The sequence below is a fragment of the Podarcis cretensis genome (assembly GCF_951804945.1).
Source record: "Podarcis cretensis genome assembly, chromosome: 4".
NCBI lineage: Eukaryota > Metazoa > Chordata > Lepidosauria > Squamata > Lacertidae > Podarcis > Podarcis cretensis.
This window is the reverse complement of record NC_137173.1, coordinates 87,482,130-87,503,432: the sequence shown is the minus strand read 5'-3', so window position 1 is coordinate 87,503,432 and position 21,303 is coordinate 87,482,130. Positions and strand designations below refer to the sequence as shown.

Genomic DNA, 21,303 nt, shown 5'->3' with positions numbered 1-21,303 from the left:
TGACAGGACCACCACCTCCTCTCCCACCTTTGCAACCCTCTGGTATGGATGCTCCCCCAAATTCTGCAACTAGTTCTGTTCCTACGGTTGTAACAACCGGTATTCATCACCAGCCACTGCCTGCTCCACCCTCTCTTTTTACAGGTGCAGTACTAGAATATTTACTCATGATAAAGAAAGTTTTATTATCCTTAGACAGATGCAATGGACAATTTGAGTGTAACAGATTTTATCATCTGGTAGAAACTTGTCATTGTCAAAGAATAAAACTGTAGAATGTAGTTTTACACTCGACAACAGGATCAAAAGCATTGCAAAATTAGTTCCGAGCCCCATAGAACATGAAATGTGTTTTTTCCAAGCAGCCAACTTCTTGCAGCAAACTACTTTAGAAACTCATGGGGCTTAAGCAGTTTGTAAATTATTATTTATTTATTTTTTTGCAAATTTATGAATGCTTCATAGCCTGAAGCTATCCAAGTGGTGTACAACAGGATAAAAATAAGATAAAATCTACAAAATATGAAATATGTCATGGGGATCAGATGTTCATATTCAAAACAGAATTATTATTTTTTAAATCCACTGAGCTAGTTCAGGCTCCACGGAGGAGCCAAAGCAGCTCTTTGGATCCTGGCGAAGATTGTCTAGAGGAAAGGAAAGTTTTGATCTGTCCACTACAGATAGTTTTAGCTTCTATGGAGAGTGTTTTATAAACTGCCTTGTTTGAATTTGGCGCTATGTAACCCTTTCTGTATTGTAGTGTAACTAGATAACTTTGTCTTTAACAGAAACATACGACACAGATGGCTATAATCCTGAAGCACCAAGTATAACTATCACTTCAAGGCCCATGTATAGACACAGAGTGCATGCCCAAAGACCAAATTTGATAGGACTTACATCAGGGGATATGGACCTTCCACCAAGAGGTATCGTGAAAGATTTATTGATCTATGTTCTCAAGACTCGTCTTAACATTGTTTTTTAATGCAGTACTAGGAATAATTGCGTGTGTGTGTGTGTGTGTGTGTGTGTGTTATGTTTTCTGCCAGTTTGAAATCTGCTTGGAGCAAGATATTTTCCAACCTCTGCTGCCTAACCAACTTGTGATGTTAGAATAAAACATATTGATAATACAGGACTTGTTTGACAACGACATGCTCGTTATGGAAGCCCCTGTTCATAGACAGCGAAAATGTTGCTTTTGTAATTTTTTTAGCTGAATGTTGGTTTAATGCTATTGTGATATTTTATTATTGTATGTATGGGTTTCACCTATTTTATTGATGCTTTTGTATTTTTAAGATGTCTTGGGGTCTCCCATGTTGTCCAAAGGCAGATTTTAAAAGCTTGCTTAATATATCATTTGAACGTACCTTTTTGCTATGTCCCATCTTTTTTTCTGATTTAAGGAAGTATTTATGTAGTTATGAAATGTTAAGAATATCTTCTCTGAAGTAGACAAAATAACAAATCAAAATTTTGTGTGTGTGTTTGTTTTTGACTGGTATTCTACTGCGGAGAAGCTAATCCCATACTGTTCTGCACATGTACCTAAACCATCCAAAATAATAGATGTGTTTGCATTGATAAAAGTCCCAGTTTACAAGTTCATTATCTGATTTTAAAAATGCACCAAAAAAGAAAAATTTAAATTAAATGGTTGGTGGGGAGGGAGAGAGATATCAGCTAATGCATGATGAGACCTGGGCTTCTGATCATTGCCATAAAACATATTGTGCGTTTTGAAAAACTTGGAATGGTCAGTACTTAGGGCACTAGGAATGGTATAGCTGCTTCAGGATACTATAAAGTGGCCATGTTACATATATGATTGGTGCAGATGATATTCTACCTTCATCTTGCTTTACTATAAATTGGCTTTAAGAGTTGTGGGGAACTAAAGCGTTTTGGTTCACTTTGCAATACATCACACAGCGCAGGATGGTACTCCTTTAATTCTTTCTGCACATGCCAAAACTCCTCATTTTTCTGGTGGACTGGTTTGGTTCCCTGGCTTGCAGCTTGAATCACCTGAGGCCAGGGCAGTTTGCTCAGAAAGATGTTTAGGGGAACTCTACTTTTGCCAGTTTGGGGGCCAACAAGACTTGCCTAAACTCAGGGTATCAATGGAAGGCAGGGTTGGATCTGAAAAAGAAGGGTAAATTTGTGTGGGAGGAAGAGAGACTAGTTTTCAAAGCTACAAGGCTCTCCTGAACTACCCATGTTATATTTGTACTATGCATCTATGACAGCCCCCCATCTCTTGTCTAGCTTCTTTTTCAAAAATATTGGAAAATATCAAAGGCATCCCTTTCGGGCTCAAGTCATAAGCCATCTGCTAAATATCTAAAAGTTGAAAAGAAATCTTGCTTTCTGGGCAATGTATTCTATAGTTGCCCTGTGGGGTTTCTTGCACTTCCTTTTGAAGCATCTGGTTTTGGTATCTGTTGGAGACCAGTGCTGAACCAAAGGGACCTTGGGTTTATAGAAGTATAACACTTAGTATGTTCCAAAAATGCAATAAGTCAGCTGATGGTAATAAGGAGAGAAAATCCTACTATAAAATGCACAGACAAACATCTTTTAAAAATTAATCAGTGTACTCTTTTCTTCCACACAGAAAAACCTCCTAATAAAAGCAGCATGAGGATAGTGGTGGATTCTGAGTCCCGAAAAAGAACTATTGGTGCAGGTGATGGAGTTCCAGCAAAGAAGAATTGGTTTGACAAGTGAGTAGTTGCTAGATGTGTTAACTGCATACCAATGCCTGAACTATGAAATGTGTTTCAAGTTTGCTTTTCCGGTGTTCAAATTTCCAAACCATTCAATATATTCCAATTAAAATTTCTGTTTTTTGGTTTGGAGTATCCCCCTCTCCGTGATATGGTTGTTTGTCACAGGTTGTTTTGCGTAATAGTCGACACTTGTCCGTACACCTGTACAATCAGGTGTTTAAATTGTGTTATACAGCCTTTCAATTGGTTCCCCATCACTATGTGTTTTTAGATTATGGGGGAGAGGACTTCCATCCTTTAAGTCTTGAGCATTTGGTTTCCATGATTAAGTCTGCTTCAACATGGCATGACATTGTAGTAAATTAGTATATGCAAACCCTGGTTGGCCTATGAGGGAGTCACACTGTCCTGAGCCAATTATAGAGGCACAAATGAATGGATACCTACAGTTTGTAGCAGGAAGGACAACATATGTACATATCTGCAAATTAAGGAAATTCAGACATTTTTAACCTTAAAATCTAAAGTGGACACAGCTTGTGATCTTAAGAGGCTTTCGGCGTTGGATTACTGAAAATTTCAGAGCACCCCCCCACCCAGATCTGCCCAGATCTGGTGAGTTGATGCAAGTGTTTTAAAGGGGATCAGCTCCCAGAATAACTGGTGTTTCTTCTAACTCCCTGCTTATTTTTTAAAGAGACATTTTGTGCATCCACACCGCAAACTCAAACCATTGGGAGGCCTTTGCCTGCAATGAGGGAGGTCTGCAACATCCTGTGGCCCCTTAGCCGTGTGGGCAAGGGAACATAGGGTTGCTACCTTTGGTAGTTGTTTGGTGTCAATATGTGCACTCCTTCCACTCTCGTGTTTTATTTTTTGCATTTCTAAACAGCCCTTAGGGCAGCTAACAGAATAGTAAGAATTGCAGAACAACGATTAAAAACGTATGTAAGCATTTGTACATCTGCAACAACTTCCTTATCTCAGCAGACCAGATTTCTTCTTAGACTCTACATCTGTCTCCCAAAAGCCCAAAGGAACAGGAGCGTCTTCAGTTAAGACCAGAACATTTCCTAAAATGTAGCTTTAGACTTGTTTTCACTGAAATTCCACATCTTACCTGTCTGTCCCATTGCAAATACGTTAATTACTAGTAGCTCAAGACCGTCCCCAACTCATTGTTTTATTGCAGGCAAAACTTTAATAGAACAAGCAGTCCTGCTTTCCAGAAGAAGGTGCAATTTGGAAATGAAAATACTAAACTTGAATTGAGGAAAGTTCCTCCAGAGCTTAACAATATCAGCAAACTAAATGAGCACTTCAGCAAATTTGGAAATTTAGTAAATTTGCAGGTAGGTGGTATCTTTGACTTTTTCATTGCTCCTTGTTAGAGCCTAGATCATCAGGGTGCTTTTTCTAACAGGGTGGCAACCTTTGGCCTTCCAGGTGTTATTCGACTCTTATCAGACCTCACCTGTGTAGTCAGTGGTCAAGGATGATAAAAAACTGTAGCCTAGCAACATCAGGTGGGCTGTAGGTTAGCAACCCATGCTTTATAAGGATGAGCTGAAAATTCTTTGATTTAGTCCACTTTACCGGTAATATAACAGCCAAGTATAAATGGTTATGCTTTCTGCACTCATCCCACTTCCTTAGCCCTGTTGCCTTTGTCTCCTGCTGTAGTTTGTCTCCTTACTTCTGGCCACTACTGCCATCCCTTAGAGCAGTGTTTCCCAACCTTGGGCCTCCAGCTGTTTTTGAACTACAATTCCCATCATCCCTGACCACTGGTCTTGCTAGCTAGGGATGATGGGAGTTGTAGTCCAAAAACAGCTGGAGGCCCAAGGTTGGGAAACACTGCCTTAGAGCAAAGGTCTTTGTGATTATGCAGAGATATGAAGCATGATTGGTCTAGGGATGCCGATGTCACAAAATAGCCATGTCTTACATATTCAGATAGCCTTGCAGTGGTTTTCTACACTGCTGTTCCTAAAAGAAAGGAGCTCTGCACACATCAAATCATTATACAGAAGGATGTGCGGAGGAGGCAAGTGTGACCATGTTGTTGTTTTCACCCTCTGGAAAATAATGTTCTGTCATCCCCTCCACCAATATATGGTAAAAAAGAGGGCCTGAAATTAGAAAGAAAGGCTACTATTTATAAAGTACTAATGCACATTTTGGACAGTGTTTGTACATTTAGAAATGGTGTTCCAAGTGCATTACAGTGAAACCTTGTTTGTAGAACGTAATCCATTCTGGAAGCCCGCTCAGCTTCCAAAATATTCGACAACCAAAGTGCTGCTTCTGATTGGTTGCAGGAGCTTCCTGCACTCAAGTGGAAGCCGCATTGGACATTTGGCTTCTGAAAAACATTTGAAACCCGGAACACTTCTGGGTTTTCAGCTTTTGAGAGCCGAAGCGTTCCAAAATGGAAGTGTTTGGGAACCAAGGTTTGACTGTATTAATAGTTATTCTTCTATCTCCGTTCTCTTTTGCTACTTAATCCCCCCTTCCCAATCCAATTCCTGTTGCCTGCTTAGATTATAGCTGTAGGTATCTTTGAGGCAGGACACATTTTGCTTCTGAAAGTCTAGCACGCTGGCGGTTTGGGGTTAGTTTCCCCAGTTTCCCCAAGTGATGTGGCTGAATGGGGACAGCAAGCCTGTGTGTTGTTATTTGTGCTCTTATTCTTGGCTTTTCTTGAAAACCATAGGTTGCTTATCAGGGAGATCCAGAAGGTGCCCTTATCCAGTTTGCTACCCATGAGGAGGCAAAGAAAGCTATATCGAGCACAGAAGCAGTATTAAATAATCGCTTCATCAAAGTCTATTGGCATAGAGAAGGCAGTGCTCCACCAATGTCAACTTCAGTACAGAAGGTAAAGGGGTAGAAGAAACCTGGTTTAAATTTTGTTTATTTTTTTAAATCCACGTAAATATACATTAGTTTTCATGCACATACACATTTATGTATGCTTGTGTTTATTTATGCAGAAACACCCTACCCTTGAGGAGGCCTCAGGGGTAATGTTGGAAGGTTAACAGTGGTAATTCATTTTATATCTGATGTGCTACAAACACAAAATAGCAGCCTGGCTCAGATGTAATTTAGTGGCTGCATTTGCACCTAACTCCAAGCCATGGTTTGCTCAACAATCCCGAGTAATCTCATAGATGAACAAATGAGCCATGGCTTGCTTGCTTTTCCACCTGTTTTTGCATTGTTCCTTTGTAGCCTGGCAAGCACCTGGGGTAGAGTAGCTAACTAAACCATGGTTAAGCAAGGCTGTTCAGGCATAATACCAAACCATAGTTAAAACAAGCCATCAAAAAACCATGGCTTCACATCAGGGCTTGTTGCTAGAAGACAAACCATGATTAGCCTACAGGACTGTGTTCAGTTCAAATGTTCAAACAAGCCACACTATTTAAACAAACAATGGCTTAGCTTTATGTTCCAAAGAGTCCAGTGTTTCAGAAATTAGTCTGCATGAACCTTAGGTCTGCATGCTTCTCCTTCAAGAAAGGAGAATATTTTTCACCTTACGCTTTAGAACTACACTTCCTAGTGACATTGGAATGAAGAATTCTGATTTATTTCAACAATGGTTAGTAAAAACAAACTGTCAGACTGTTTAGACTTTGAAGTACTTCATTTTTAGACTTAGAATTTACTCTAATACTGCAGCCTTGTAAACAATTGCACTGAAATATAAATGCTCCTTCAAAAGTATTTGATGCTTAGCTTAGGAAATTTATTCAGCAGATGAATACTTGCAGTTTAGAAAGCAATGGAAGAATGAGAACATCTGCACTTAAACATGTAAAAATGGTAGTAGGGGTGAAAAGTTCATTTTGAAATGTTCATGTGTTGCCATAAAGATCTCTTCTTCTTTTTAAGGTAATGCAGCCTTTAGCTCAACAGCCCATTTTACCTGTTGTGAAGCAGTCTGTCAAGGAACGATTAGGTCCAGTACCTGCCAGTAACATTGAGCCTACTGAAGCTCAGAGTGCCAGTACAGAAGCTGTTCAGGTGGGTATAATATTTGTTTTCCAAAATATTAAGAGATCTGTAAAACTAAACTGAAATTTTCTCTTTGATAAAGGGTTCTATTTAGCAGAAATTGGTGGCCTTTATTTAATAAACATACTGAAATTTATAGATGTTTTTTTTCTCCTAATACAGACAACTGGTAAAAAAATCATGTTTCATTTTTTGGACCAGGTTATAGGCTCTTTAGAAAAACTCGCTTTCACAGCCCTAGACGATAACTGACATAATACCCTTGTGATAAACTGTTTTGTCAAAGATGAATGATCTGTCTTTTATGCTGCTGGTTGGGTAATATTAAAAGTCTTGGTACAAAATACATATCATACCAATATTGGAAAATGTCAATTATTTTACAAGCAAAACCTATACACTTAAGCAAAGTACTTTATGTGGAAAAATATGGGCAAAGCAATTTTTATTTTCTGTTTTTATGGAACTATGGAAAACAATGTCATTTTGTCACATGTTTTAGGGAGATTGAGGTAGTGACGGGGCACTGCTATTTTTTGTGATATCTGTGTGCTTCCCATAACTCCTAATTCTATTATAAGATTATCTTAACGGTGTGCCCTCTAAAGAAAATGCAGAGAGCACACTGTTGAGTTGATGAATTGTATTCACGTTTGTTAAATCGGTTTGCAATCTGTCTTCATGCAGTTCTTGGTATATTATCCAAATGAGAACTACTGCACAGCTTCAGCCTGGGTGTGGAAGCCATATGACCTTAGTTGGAGGAAAGGGGGTTGGTTCATCGATGCCCTGATGCGTTCTTCTTCATCCTAGCCTCTCCACAGCCCCTTTTGCAAGCTTTGTTGCTGCATCTCATTGGCCTGCTCTTCCCAAGCAATTTGTAGCATGGCTTCCAAACTGCTGACATCTCTCTGCCAACCCTCAAGGTCCTGCAAAGCTACAGGGTCTTGTGATAATGCAGGAGGATGTGTTACCATGGTGCTCTGACAACTTTTCACTACCTTGACCTCCTTGTTGCTGGGATAGGCACCTGCCATGCCAGCAATGGAGCTCCTGAATCCTACCACATCCAGCAAAAGGTGGACGGGACAGATTCTTGAACCTGTTGGCCATGACTGCTAAAGTGGTGCTCCTCACTCTCGTATACTGCAAGCACCTTTTCTTTCAACCTCATGGAAGCTGTACTAGATCCATCTCTCCGGCCTACCTACCAACCAGGCCAGCCTTTCTAACTGAACTTAAAAAAAAAATTGAAAATGCAGAAGCTTAAGAAATAATGGCTTTGCTTATAGCTTCAGTTAAAGTGAGAAGTGTCTGTGCTTAGTTTAAAAATACATGATCACAAACTATTTTTAAAAAATTCTTTTTCCTAGAATGTAACAAAACTGTCTGTGAAGGAAAGGCTGGGCTTTGTACCTAAACCACCTACTCCAACCACTGAAAAGGTAAGGAAATAATAGTGCCCTTGAACTGTCACATAGCAATAATATCACATGCACATTTAGCATAGGTGCTTCTAATGTCCATTAAACATGTGAATGCAAAATGATTGCATGCTTCTCCTCCTCCTCCTCCTCCTCCCAATGAATAGAGCTCTGCAGTGAATTGAACACAACTAAACCTTGCTGACAAAGTTAAGATGAAATAAAGTTTTCAGTATATATAGGATGAAACCTAAATGGTTGTGGTTTGGGCAGGAGCTTGCATGACAGGGTTATCATTTGTAATACTAAATTGAGATTGGGCCTGTGAATGAAGAGTGGACAAAATTATGGTCCGTTGGAAATGGCCCCTGAGATCTGGTGACAGGCATCCCTTACCGTGATTCTACTTCTTTGGAGGTCTAGGATATTCAATAAGAGCTGGAACTGCATGGGTGAGCTGCCTTCTTCCTGAAAACTCTGAATGCTCTTAGTGAGTGAGGGGTAGCTTCTGCTGAGTTCTGCATTTTGCTTTCGGTGTTGCTTTTGCTGTTGCCTTACTGCTTGCCCAGTCTGCTTAGGTGACCTGCATCCCGCAGGATTGAGATGCTGCTCAGAGGTTGTCTGGATAGGTGCAGCATCTTCATCTACTGCTGCCCTTGGATTGTGGACTTAGCTTCTTGCCTTTGCTGAACCAATATACGTGAAATGTGCTTCAGGATCATTTGACTTGGATAAAATTGCTCACGCTTAGTGCTATAAGCTTTCTGAAAGCTAGTTGGAAGCCCTGTTAACATCTTACTCGTATGTTGGACATAAAAGCATATAGAGCAAGGAGCAGAGCTATGCTTTTAGGCCTGCCCACAGCATTGTGTGTTTTTCCTTCTCCCCACAAATGTAGCACTATGTGTGGTTGTGTTAACAGAGGGCCCAGTGTGCAGACTCTTGCTCACGAGTAGTGGCTCCACACGAACAGGACACCCACATGATCAGGTGTCCTGATTGAGTGCTGCAGGAACTCAGCATATTGGGCTTTTTGTTCATACAACATTTGATGGTTTTTGAGGAGTGGGGAAAGACTCAGGTCATGCTAAGAACACAGCCCAGCTGCTTGTTCTAGATACTTATTATGCCCTACTTGCAAGTAACGTGTGAATAGGGTCAGTGTTGCAGAAAAGGGGGTGGGAGAATAACCTTAAATTGAGGTCATGCATGTTTGTGAATGCTTAAAATAGATTTGACAGCCTATAATTTATTTCTAGTGATTGTTAAAGGAATATTTTGAAAATGGTTTCCTTCTATAGGTGTTATCTACTTCGACTTTGACATAGCTTCGATATGCATATAAACAAACTGTTTGGCTTGATAGCGTTGCTTCTGTATTTGATGACACACAATACAAAATAAGACTGATCCTGATTTTTTTATTTGTGAATCCTTTCGTTTGTGACACAATGTGAGCCAAGAGAGTTAACACCTTTCCCCCCTTTATTGTTTTTTTCCTGTGTGTGGGTTGGGTGACGAATAAGATCTGTGCTAAGTTTATGGAGTGTATTTCTGAGACTTGTTTCTTAGACCGTAATATTCAGTACTGCATAGCAAAACTCTCTTGAAGACGAAAAATGTTTAAAAGCAATTTTGTATGGCAGGGTGGTGATCTGCCATTCAAAGGGGAAAGTCAACAATCGCACTGGACATCCTCAGATGTTAAGCAACAACCATTTGGGGGTGAGTGGGTAGGGATCGGTGGAGAATCTGCTTCTAGGTTTTACTGTGCTAGGAACTTCTGAGAAGAACATTAATCTCTGTATAGTTTGTGTTTTTCAATGAAAGACTTTTTAGCGATGTAGAAATTCTTAGGTTTGCTAAGCAGATATCTCCCTTGGCTATAGAGCTACTATATCCTAGGGTTCTGTAGTCAGAAGTGTACTTATGTGTCTTGCTTGTATACTTGGGTGTAAGTGATCAATTTGTTCCACAGTGGGAATAAATCTCTCCCCAAGTCAATTTTACTGAATTGTTGTGTTTCATCCTCCAATACTGCATAATTCTTGGCTTGCATGCAGCTTGGCTTGCTTGTTTATTTGAGATTCATGTTTTTTAACCAACCATATTCCATGTTGGATATAATGCTTCTTTCTAGGATGCTAGGGACATACAAACATCTCGGACAATTGCTGGCAGCTGGGAATTGATCTTATTAGCTATACTCCAGATGTGGATTTCTATGACTTTGTAACTACATCACTTGCCAGCACTTAAAATATTCACCCCGAAATAAGTGAAAAAATGGGAACTCCCATTTCTTAATTAACTGATTATATTGCATAGTCTGATGTATATAGAAACTGCCAGGCACAACTTTTCTGCTGAAACAGAGGCACATGTTGATAAAACTCAAGTAGATTGTTTTCTACAACATATAGAAAACAATTCTGGAATTCTGACTTTAGAGGCAGTCCTAGCCTGTCTTTAAATTGACATGAGTCTGTTTACTCCATTTTTTATGTTCATGCCATCTTTGCAATCACAGCAACAAGCGTCTGTCTTGGAGTAATATACTTTGAATCCTATATTTACGAATTCTTTATTTACTAGCAAAATAAAATGGTTTCCTTCTGTAGGTGTTGTCTACTTCTACTGGCTTGACAAAAACAGTGTATAACCCAGCTGCTTTGAAAGCAGCGCAGAAAATGTTGCCTGTTGTTAACAGTTCCATGCTAGATTCTAGTGAAGCACAGAAGAAAAAACAGGTAAATTGAACTCTGCTTATTTATAAAACAGCAATAATTTATTTAGAAATTTGCAACATCTAGAACATAGTTTGTCATGATTGCTTATTCCTGAAGATGCTGGATACTGTGCCTTTGCCAGAATCTCTGTCAAGTTCTGAAAATTATTTCAAAAGTTGCAGTTTGAGATGTTTTGTTGGTGCACCTTCTCAGTAAAGGCTAAACCTGAATCTGCTTTCATGGACACATTTTAGGAAGAGGGGTAATTTTCTCTTTGCTACCTAAGGCAGTGGGTTGCTAGATGCCATTTGATTATCTTACTTGGCTTCTAGGGTTGCAGAAGATATAGTACTCAGACCAATTGTTAGAATTTAGTTGTGTGAATTATTTTTCTATTTCATAATATTTATATACTGCTTGAATGTAAGAAAAACCCCCAAAGCGATTTACAAAAAGATAAGACAGTTGTAATTGCAGTTGTGCTTGTAGGGGAAGGATGCCTTTCTTACAGTGGGTCATGCCAGATGCAAGCTAAAGCTTTCTGATCATCTAACAACGATTAGATTGAAGATGCTCCCTTTTTAACAGATTCCCCTCTTTTTAACAGATTCCCTTCCCTTCCATTTTTCGAGCTAACTGTGTTATAGTGTCCTGTCCTCACTAGTGTGCTTGCTAAAAACGCTCTACTCCAAATCAGTTGCAGCCAACGTTAGCGGTGGATTTGTAAACTGAAGGTTGAGCAGTTCATGGCTAGTGGAAATTCAGGTGCAGATTTAGTGCTATATCAGCATTATAAAGCAAGATGGAAGGAGGATTTATGTGCAGAAGCAAAGGAAGAATGTAGGGGAAGTTAGATAGGAGTTACTCATATCTTGTGACTTTCATTAGACTTGGTTTGGTGCCTAACTTCTGGTATTCAGCGCCTACATAGAAATAATACCATCATGAATTATGTCTGGCCCGCTAAATCCCTGTACTGTGGACAAAAGAAGACAAACAATGACCTCTACACAATAAAGCACAATGAGCTATTTGAAGATCTTACACTCAAAAGCATGAAAGAAACATCTTCAGTACCAATTACTGAAATGCCCTTAGCCCCAAGTAGCAGTTTAATCTTGTGTTGATCTTAAGGACAGAACTTTGTTTCATGTTACATTTTACAGTAGTATGTGTTTTCTGCTGCTGTTCTTCCTGCATAGCTTTCTGAGTCGTCACTTTTTTCACAACATAGTGGACCAGTTTTCTTCTTACCTTTTTTACCAGTGCACTTCATCTTTGGGTGTATTCATCTCCCTTTTCTAGAGTTAAATAATCCTGAGCAATCTTTCTTGAGCTGCTGCTTCTCTTCTCTTAACGTCTTACATTTTCTCATTATCCTTGGAGAGGAGACTTGTTTCTTTTTTCACTTGATTTGGACAAGTGTAAAATATTTTATTGGCATTTTCCTTTCAGGGCTGTAAGTTTCCAACATCAGATTTGCAGTATTCTGCACAGTATTTCACTGAAGAAATCCTAGTATAAAAACATAATATTGTGCACATTCCTTTTCAGAATGTCAAACCATTTTTCATTAGCTGAAAATTTTGTATCAGTGTATAGTTAGGGGAAGGTGATTAGTATTTGAACTTTGCTATGGGCATGAGAATTTATTTGAATGCTGCGGTAGGTGATAAGATCTTCAGAACAGGGATGCAGGTGGTAAAATTTATCAGGAGAAGCGAACTCTGGTATTATTTATATATGTAACACCTAGTGGTAGAAATCATTTGACATTCTGCATACTTCATTTTGCCGTAAGATAAATAAACTTGGTAAATTTACTTCCTAATGTCCCAAGATGAGCAACACATCTATGTTATCTAAGTAAATCCGATAATTCACCAATTGAAACTCTTGCATTATCCAGTTTAGTCTCCAAACGTAACAATTTGGAATCATTTATTGACCTTTGCATTTCTCTGTATGGTCTGGATTATTTGGGGAAAGGCCTTGAGTGATACTCAGCTACATTTTACTTAGAGTAGACCTCTTGGAATTAATAGCGCTTAGTCATGTTCATTAATTTAAATGGGTCTACTCTGAATAAGTTGAATAGCACCCCTTCAGTTTGGTGCCCAACTATGGTTAAGAGATGCCACATAGGGCTAATATGTGCAATACATCTGAAACATTGACACCTAATTCTAACATTTTAGAATTTCTGTGCATATCTTCTAATAAAAGGGGGTGAGATCCATAGTTACCTGCTTTCAGAAACAAGTTTGATTTCTTACAAATCTGGTATTAACCACTTTAGAAAGTTGTCATGATAAAAGAGTTTCTTTCACTTCTCTTGCAAGTTCAGATTTGTTTCAGCTACTACAGAAAAATCAGTAAAATAAAATTCATTTGATCAAATATTTTGTAAGAGGTCTCATATTGCATCACTTTTTCTTCAATTGTAATTCAGACATGAATGGAATTCACCTCCACTTGAAAACAACTGGCTTTTTCTCAGAGGCCATTGATTCAGAATAACCCAGATTTGTGTCAGATCTTTTTGTATTTAATCATTGGGAAAAGTAATTCCTCTAATTTCCTTGCATATTAATCATACTTGTCACCAGAAATTGGGTTTCTGGATATCTTGCTCTGAAAGTCATGATGCAGGTGGTTCAGTGCTTTAAGAAATTGTTCTTGAGGAGAACAAGCTGATTTTGGAATAGCAAAATAGGCCACATAGGGTTACAGTGATAATTATTTCCTTAACTTAGAGTCTTACATGCTTTGTGACAAATTTTCTCTGTTAAACTGTGTTGAATTTCACTTTTGTTCAAGTTATGAAACTGAATCTTATGACTGTCATTACCGTGTCTTGCCTCAAAATGGAAAACTTTCTGCTAATATGGTTTTTTAAAAAAAACATAAATGTGCAGTCACAACTGTGATGAACCAGTAAAGATTTCTGTTAACATAAAACAACTTCATTTGCAATTCCTTATACAAAGAGTCATGGAAAGTTCAAACAGAAAGGAAACAAGGAATTCAGAAACATTTACTGAAGCGGTCCTAAGAATGCATTCCAGATTTAATGAATTGCATTTCCTTGCTATGTGTAGCTATTTTTCTGTAGGCTCTTAATGCATATTGGTTGGAAATCCAATATATTTTCAATATTTTTGTTAATTTAGCTACTAGAAAGGTGCAGTTTAGCCATAAAAGTTATGCATCCTCCAGACCCCTAACTTTAGAAATGCTCCAACAAATCCTGTAAACAGCACAGAATTAGTAATCTTGGAATTCCAGAATGGCACCTGTGACAAAAAGTAATGCACAAAAAGCTCTAAATATATAAATGATGCAATCGTGCAGCATCCCCATAGCAAAGCGTGGAACCTTGGACTTCTTAATCCTGAATATGGTAAGGGAGTGTACAAGTGTCCAGAGGAGCAGATATAACACAAGCATTTGGTCAAAAAATATCCGTTGTCAAATGATGTAACTGTGTATACTGCTGTTCTGTGTCAATTATAAATATAGGAAGAGATGATACCACATAACCATTCAAGGCGAGATTCCATGTATTGTTTGCTCAAGATGTTTGAGAACTGACATTGTGCAAGTGGTAGCATACAGAGTTTAATAATAGTAGTTGCATTAGGGGCTGAATATGATCTTTCACAAATGCAAAATACCCATTGGATTCTGCTGTTGTGCTACACTAAGACATAGGCACCAGTTAGCGGTATGGCTACCATTATTGGAGATCACCTTCAGCGTGCCCATGCTCAGTCACATCAGTTCTTTCCACATTATTGGTTTATTCTAATCGGACAGAATATATGGATAAAATGGATGGAATTGCGCAGTTACTCATCAGCTTATGTTTAACAATGGGTGATAATAATTGTGTTTTTATGCTTCCAGGAGGCACTAAGACTTCAGCAAGACGTGAGAAAGAAAAAGCAAGAGATTTTAGAAAAGCACATTGAAACACAAAAGGTAAATATATACATTAATGCAACTGGACTACTGTTGAATAATATTAATAATCATTGATGTATTGTAAGACAGTGCTACTCAAAGTGGTGGTCCGTGTACTGATGTTGGTCCATAAGCCATCAGTTGCTGGTCCATGACCCCATCACAGCCCAGGTTGAATAAGATACTTCAGGAACCAAATAATGGCAGTGGGTGGGTTGTTGATCCACCACAGCAACATAGTTTGAGAAGCAAGGTTGTAAGATACAGTGCTCGCTACGTCACCGTAAAATCCTGTGCTGTAAAGGTTGCTAAGCGGTGATTGAGGTGAAACACAAATCTTACTTATCATTCCAGGGTTCATAGGGATCCCACTAAAATTAATGAACCTGGGGCGGTGTGAGCTTGTGCACACCCAGATGAAACTTTGCAAGTAAAACAGAAAGTGGTGATGGAATTAATGGGGTGGAAGCCTCTGCCTCCGTATCCTAGGTATTAGTCTGTGTCATTTGAGTGGAATTCCGCTTGGGTCGCCAACCAAAAATCCACTCTGGAAGGCCCAAACTGTGTGAGGTGATGCCACAGGGCTGAAAGGAGAACTAGCGAAGAATCACCCTCCCACTTTCATTCATGGAAGCCCCTGTGGAATGTAAACCACTCCTTCCAAGAATGAAATAACTCCTTCCGTGGACAGACCCTTTTGCATCTGGCTCATGGAAAAATAATTCCAGATTCTCAGCTGAAGCAATCCATGCTATTCGCAGCTGGTGTTACTGCCAAGCTAGTACTACTTTAAGAATATGGGTTTTAACAGCATAAAAAATCTTCCCAAGTCAAGTTGTGGAGAGCTTCAAATTCAGTTCAAATCTGCCAAACGCCGCCAAGCTTTTCCACAAGTTGTCCTAGCTGTTCTTTCCCAGCTCTTCACAGAGGAGAGCACAGTTGACAAATTTTGTAGAAGAGTTACAAGAATGACTAGTGGAAATCTGTATTGGAGAGTTCTCAATACATCTTTCTAAGCGCACTAAGTTTGGTGTCAAGACTGTAGTTCCTACATCAGAACCTAAGGGTTGTCTAATTCCTCTCTCCAGTTGGAGCTGTTTTCCATGGATGTTGGTGCCATTTTGGATATTTGGCAGCTTTTCTTATTATGTATGGATAATTTTTTTTTAAAAAAAAAAAACTTATGTCTTCATAAATGTGTGCGATGGTGGGGAGCTTAGATAAGCTTCCTTCAAAGATGAAAAATAACCCACGTGTAAAGGATTCCTGTTAGTAATATGTGTAATTTCAATAGATGCTGATTTCAAAACTGGAGAAGAATAAAACGATGAAACCGGAGGACAAAGCTGAAATCATGAAAACTCTGGAGACCTTGACTAACAGCATTACCAAGTTAAAGGATGAATTGAAAGGGGTCTCCACTCCAGCAAGCACTCCCCTGAAAAACATGAAAACAAAAACACAGGTATCTGTATTTTGTCATCATTGGATGCTTTTAAGCTATCTTTTCTTTAAATCATTTTCTTTTGATGTATAAGTTTGCTGCGGAAAGCTGGGAGCGGATGCATTGATCACATTTTTGTTTTGCTTATCCTCCAAGATAACATACATAGGACTCTCTCTTTCCCACCACCACAATCCCATGAAATAGATAAGACTGAGAAGTAGTGACTTGCTTAAACCCACCAAGTGACCTTTATGGCTGACTAGAAGTTTGAATCCATTCACCTGTCACTGGTGGGTCATTACAACACACCAAGGTTATGCTAAATCCAAACCACAGAGCCTAGGACTTGCTGATCAGAAGGTCAGCGGTTCGAATCCCCGCGACAGGGTGAGGTCCCGTTGTTCGGTCCCAGCTCCTGCCCACCTAGCAGTTCGAAAGCACGTCAGAGTGCAAGTAGATAAGGTAAACGGCGGGAAGGTAAACAGTGTTTCCGTTCGCTGCTCTGGTTCACCAGAAGCGGCTTAGTCATGCTGGCCACATGACCCGGAAGCTGTACGCCGGCTCCCTGGCCAATAAAGCGAGATGAGTGTTGCAACCCCAGAGTTGGCCATGATGGGACCTAATGGTCAGGGGTCCCTTTACCTTTACCTTTAAGGCGGTTTTCAGTGTGGGAGAGGAGGAGACAATTTTTGAAATTTGAGAAAAATAAAACTGCATTACCCTCCTGGCTTTATACCCCGTTAAAAAAAAAGAAGTGGGCCCTTATTCTAACCTAGCAATCATCCTTTCTGTAGATGTCAGCTAATGTTTCTTTTGAAGACGTTCCCCCTAAAACTTGAAACATTGTAATGCTCTTTTGGAGTCTGGCTATTTACTGCCACGTTTTCTGCACGAGTTAAGAAATGCATACTAAATTGCTTAGTGTCCCTTAGATGCAAAAAGAACTACTGGACACTGAATTGGACTTGTATAAGAAGATGCAGGCAGGCGAAGAAGTCACTGAACTAAGACGAAAGTACACAGAACTGCAGCTTGAAGTAAGTTGATTTCATTTTTGATGGTCAACACGGCACTATTCCATATGTATCCCCCCCTCAGTGAATTTGTGTAACAGGAAAAAATAGATTCTTACAACATATGACAACATCATACGCATAAAATAAAATATCCCACTCTAACCCAGAAGATGAAGTTTATGCAATATATCCAAAGGAACATCCAAATAACTTAACTTTGGTAGTAGCATGCATTTTCAAAATGTTCCCCTAGGTGGTGCTGTTGGTGTTTAGAACTGGTAAGCAGTTACTGAAATGTCTGTTTTCGATTCACTGCCTTTAAAAGAGCGCGAGCGCATTGAAAATAATGCATTACCTTAAAATGATTGTATGTTAAGCCCAGACTTCTAGAGTGAAGTGAAATGAATGGCAGAAGGTCATCTGATGCAAAGTTAGTTCTCTTTCTCTTTGAAACTGAATTTTGCTAATTATTGCTTCCCAATTCTTATCGGTTTGCAAAGCGTATTAAAATGAAGTGTTACGTAATGCCATTTTGATCAGCATTCTTTCATATTTCATTTCTTTGGAAGTGCCTTTACCAGGCCTTAACTTCATACACTGGTATTTGCTGCCCTGTTAGGTGATTTGCTGCACCATATATATATATTGCTGTCATGTTGTCCCCAAGAATATGGAAATAAGAAGTGGCAAAGTCTTCAAGGATCTTTCCACCTGTGTTTTCCTCTGCCTGCCTTGCATCTCTGACTCAGTGCAGTGTACCCATGGGAAGAGAGCCTGTAATCCCATCAGGCACATAGTATTTCCTAAATCGGGCAGACATGAATTTGGCCCAGGACAAAACAGACTGACCACTACCTCATATTAGAGAGATAAGAAAATGAATGGGTGGATGTAAGCATCTGGAATGATCAAATGTCTTTGGGAGTCCTAGAATCTGTGCCTATGAAAGTTGTTGCATGTAATTGCTCTGGGTTGTCTTTCAAGAGGTTTGCTATTCAAGATGAATTGGTGTGGTGTTGCAAAGGGAATAAGCTGTCAGTTGGCAAGTCTGGCTCAGATCTTACCTCTGCCATAAATTCCTGAGGTAGCATTAGACTTGCGTTTCCCAAATTTGGGTCTCCAGCTATTTTTGGACTACAACTCCCGCCATCCGTAGCTATCAAGACCAGTGGTCAGGGATGAAGGGAACTGCAGTCTGAAAACAGTTTGGGAAACACTGCAATTAGACAATCTCCCCTGAGTCCCCATTTGCAATGTGGAAATAATTACAATACTGGTATATCATTGAGATGTTTTAAGGTTTACAGTAGCATAACACATATGGATAAGTTTGGCTTGTATTAGATGTTGTTGTTATTTCATGTTAGGCTGCGAAACGAGGGATTTTGTCCTCGGGTCGTGGGAGAGGAATTCATACACGAGGTCGCGGTGCGTCTCGCGGCAGAGGCAGGGGAGGACGAGGCCGGGGTCGGGGAAGAGGTGTTCCTATCCATGCTGTGGTGGATCATCGTCCAAGGGCACTTGAAATCTCTGCTTTTACAGAGAACGACCGAGAAGATCTCCTTCCACATTTTGCGGTATGTACCCGCCCCACTGCCTTCCTATCTCAGTGTGATAATATGTCTTAGAAACCTAACATTCTGTTGCAGTGTGATTGTGATCAATGAAAATCAGCAAAGTTTTGTAAATCAAATATGCATCTCTAACTTCCGGAGGAAGGCATTAGGCTAGGCGGGCACTATAATAATGTTCTGTCAAGTACGTGAAATTAAGTGCAGTGGACAAGGATGGTTGGTTCTGATAGTCACGACTGCAGGTTTGTTTTGATGCCTTTCCTAACTTGTCCGTCCGTGGCAAACAGTCATTCAGAGAGAAGACTAATGGGCACCTGTCACACGCGTTGGCTTTTCTGCACAGAAATTATCTCAAGAGTGTGCTGTTGCATAATTTGAAGTATGTTACAACTGTTTGTTTCTACTGTGAATAAATAAACTAGAAAGGCAACAGCCATTCCCTGACCTGTGTAAAACACTCGATGCCTATGTTTTTTTCTACATGGAGTTTATTTCACAAACTCATGTGAAGCTACCCTTAGCAGAACTAAGAACTGAAAATAGCTCTCTTGATCCAAAGTCAAAAGCAAGCAAAGTTTCAGGTCAAATTTCAAGTACATCCGACATAATAAATTCTTGGGCTGCTCTTTGGGATCATAAAGGTTATCATTAATGACCTATTTATAAATTGAATATCTGTTTTCCTTGATATTTAAATTTGCTTAAGTTTCATTTTTCAGTTTCCTGTTCTTCCGTTTTTTTAAATTTTGGGGGGATGGTTTATTTTACAACTATCTTAGAAGATTTGGGACCATTAGGTTTCAGAACTGTTAACAGCCCTTACATGTTATGCATCAAGGAGAGATTATTTCAGTAAGGTGACAATTTTCCTCCTCTTAAAAAGCAATATGGTGAAATTGAAGACTGCCAGATAGATGACTCGTCTCTCCATGCAGTGATTACTTTCAAGACGAGAGCAGAAGCTGAGGCAGTAAGTATATCCTCCTTTTTTGTTTTCTTGTTAGCTGGCAAGGTTGAGTTTAACGGCATCTAACTATTGTACAGAGCTTCTGTGTTCCACCCCTTCCTATTACCTGTAATACATGTGTCGTGAATTAGCATACGCTTTGTCTGGCTTCAGTTATTTAATTAAATAATGAAGACCAAACCACCGAAATAAAGTGAGTGTGTACAGAGGCTTTGCTCTCATTTTCCCGTTTCAATCTAAGATGTGGGCGGACGAAGGACTGCCGGGGGGGTGGGGGGGTGTGCATTTCCTATAATGAAGTGTATCTGGCAATGTAACCTTAAGCACTTTGGATTGGTTTCAGCTAAGGAGTCCCATTAATGGAAGGATTTCTGCTGGTGTTGCAGGGATCTTCCCTCTCCACCCCACCCCGGGCTACCACACAGACAACCGATTGGCTCTTGGAGCGTTGAGAGAACCTCCACAACAGCATGCAGAATGTGGAGAGGGGGGTTCGTTCCAAGCATCATATGGAAATGCTTGTGTCTAGGGCGTGGATAGGCAAACTGAGGCCCAGGGGCCGGATCCGGCCCAGTCGCCTTCTCAATCCGGCCCGCGGGAAGTCCAGGAATCAGTGTGTTTTTACAAGAGTAGAATGTGTCCTTTTATTTAATATGCATCTCTGGGTTATTTGTGGGGCATAGGAATTCGCTCATTCCCCCCCCCTCCAGTATCGTCTGGCTCCTCACAAGGTCTGAGGGACAGTGGACTGGCCCCCTGATGAAAAAATTTGCTGACCCCTGGTCTAGGGAATGATTGCCACAGCGCTACATTGAATTCTTCCCTTCATGGTTGTGTGTGTGTAAAATGCAGTTTGAAACGCTGACCTCTGTTCTATTTATCAGCTTTTGTCATATTGGCGTTTTCTTTGGCTGTAGTTCTCTTTCTCAGCTTTTAGTTGAAGAATCAAGAGAAAATGTGCTTTATCAAAGCTAGAAAGAGCTACGGCCTAAATTCCTTGTAACACGTTTGTTTTCCCTGCTTGTGAGCACAGGGATCGTCAACTAGGATTCTCTTTAACATCTTGCAGCTTCTAACAGTATTTCATCACTAAATGGCGAAGCAAAATTTTGTGCAAAATTACTTTGGAAAGATTAAGGCCCCAAAGATGCTCTCCAAAACCCTGAGTGCCTGAAGAGGGGTCCTTTGTGACATTGCGAATGGAACAACAGATTTGTGTTTTCTCTAAAACTTTCAATCTGATTGTGTTATGGATATGAATATTTTCTCGAATACAAGAAGAGGAACTTGATTAGCTGTAAAACAAAAAAATAGTTCATAGTGTATAAATCAAATATCTGCAAGTTAAGTTTCTACTTGTTAGCAAATCAAATATATTATAAATAATAATTGGTAGTAGAAATTAATCTTTCT

At 39.6% G+C, this 21,303-nt stretch overlaps 1 protein-coding gene across 3 annotated transcripts in view; it reads left to right on the top strand.

Annotated features, from left to right (window-relative positions):
- Window positions 1-21,303, top strand: part of RBM26 (RNA binding motif protein 26) — a 46,434-nt gene that overhangs the window by 20,380 nt on the left and 4,751 nt on the right. For 2 of the 3 annotated variants that reach the window (XM_079972548.1, XM_079972547.1), the window contains exons 8-20: window positions 7-144; window positions 792-932; window positions 2,627-2,735; window positions 3,934-4,093; window positions 5,458-5,622; window positions 6,645-6,776; window positions 8,141-8,212; window positions 10,813-10,941; window positions 14,830-14,904; window positions 16,181-16,351; window positions 17,266-17,370; window positions 18,717-18,926; window positions 19,807-19,893. In XM_079972548.1, coding sequence (XP_079828674.1) covers window positions 7-144; window positions 792-932; window positions 2,627-2,735; window positions 3,934-4,093; window positions 5,458-5,622; window positions 6,645-6,776; window positions 8,141-8,212; window positions 10,813-10,941; window positions 14,830-14,904; window positions 16,181-16,351; window positions 17,266-17,370; window positions 18,717-18,926; window positions 19,807-19,893 — 1,694 coding nt within the window. The remainder of the gene's footprint in view (window positions 1-6; window positions 145-791; window positions 933-2,626; window positions 2,736-3,933; window positions 4,094-5,457; window positions 5,623-6,644; window positions 6,777-8,140; window positions 8,213-10,812; window positions 10,942-14,829; window positions 14,905-16,180; window positions 16,352-17,265; window positions 17,371-18,716; window positions 18,927-19,806; window positions 19,894-21,303) is intronic. The other variant, XM_079972549.1, reaches the window with a different exon arrangement.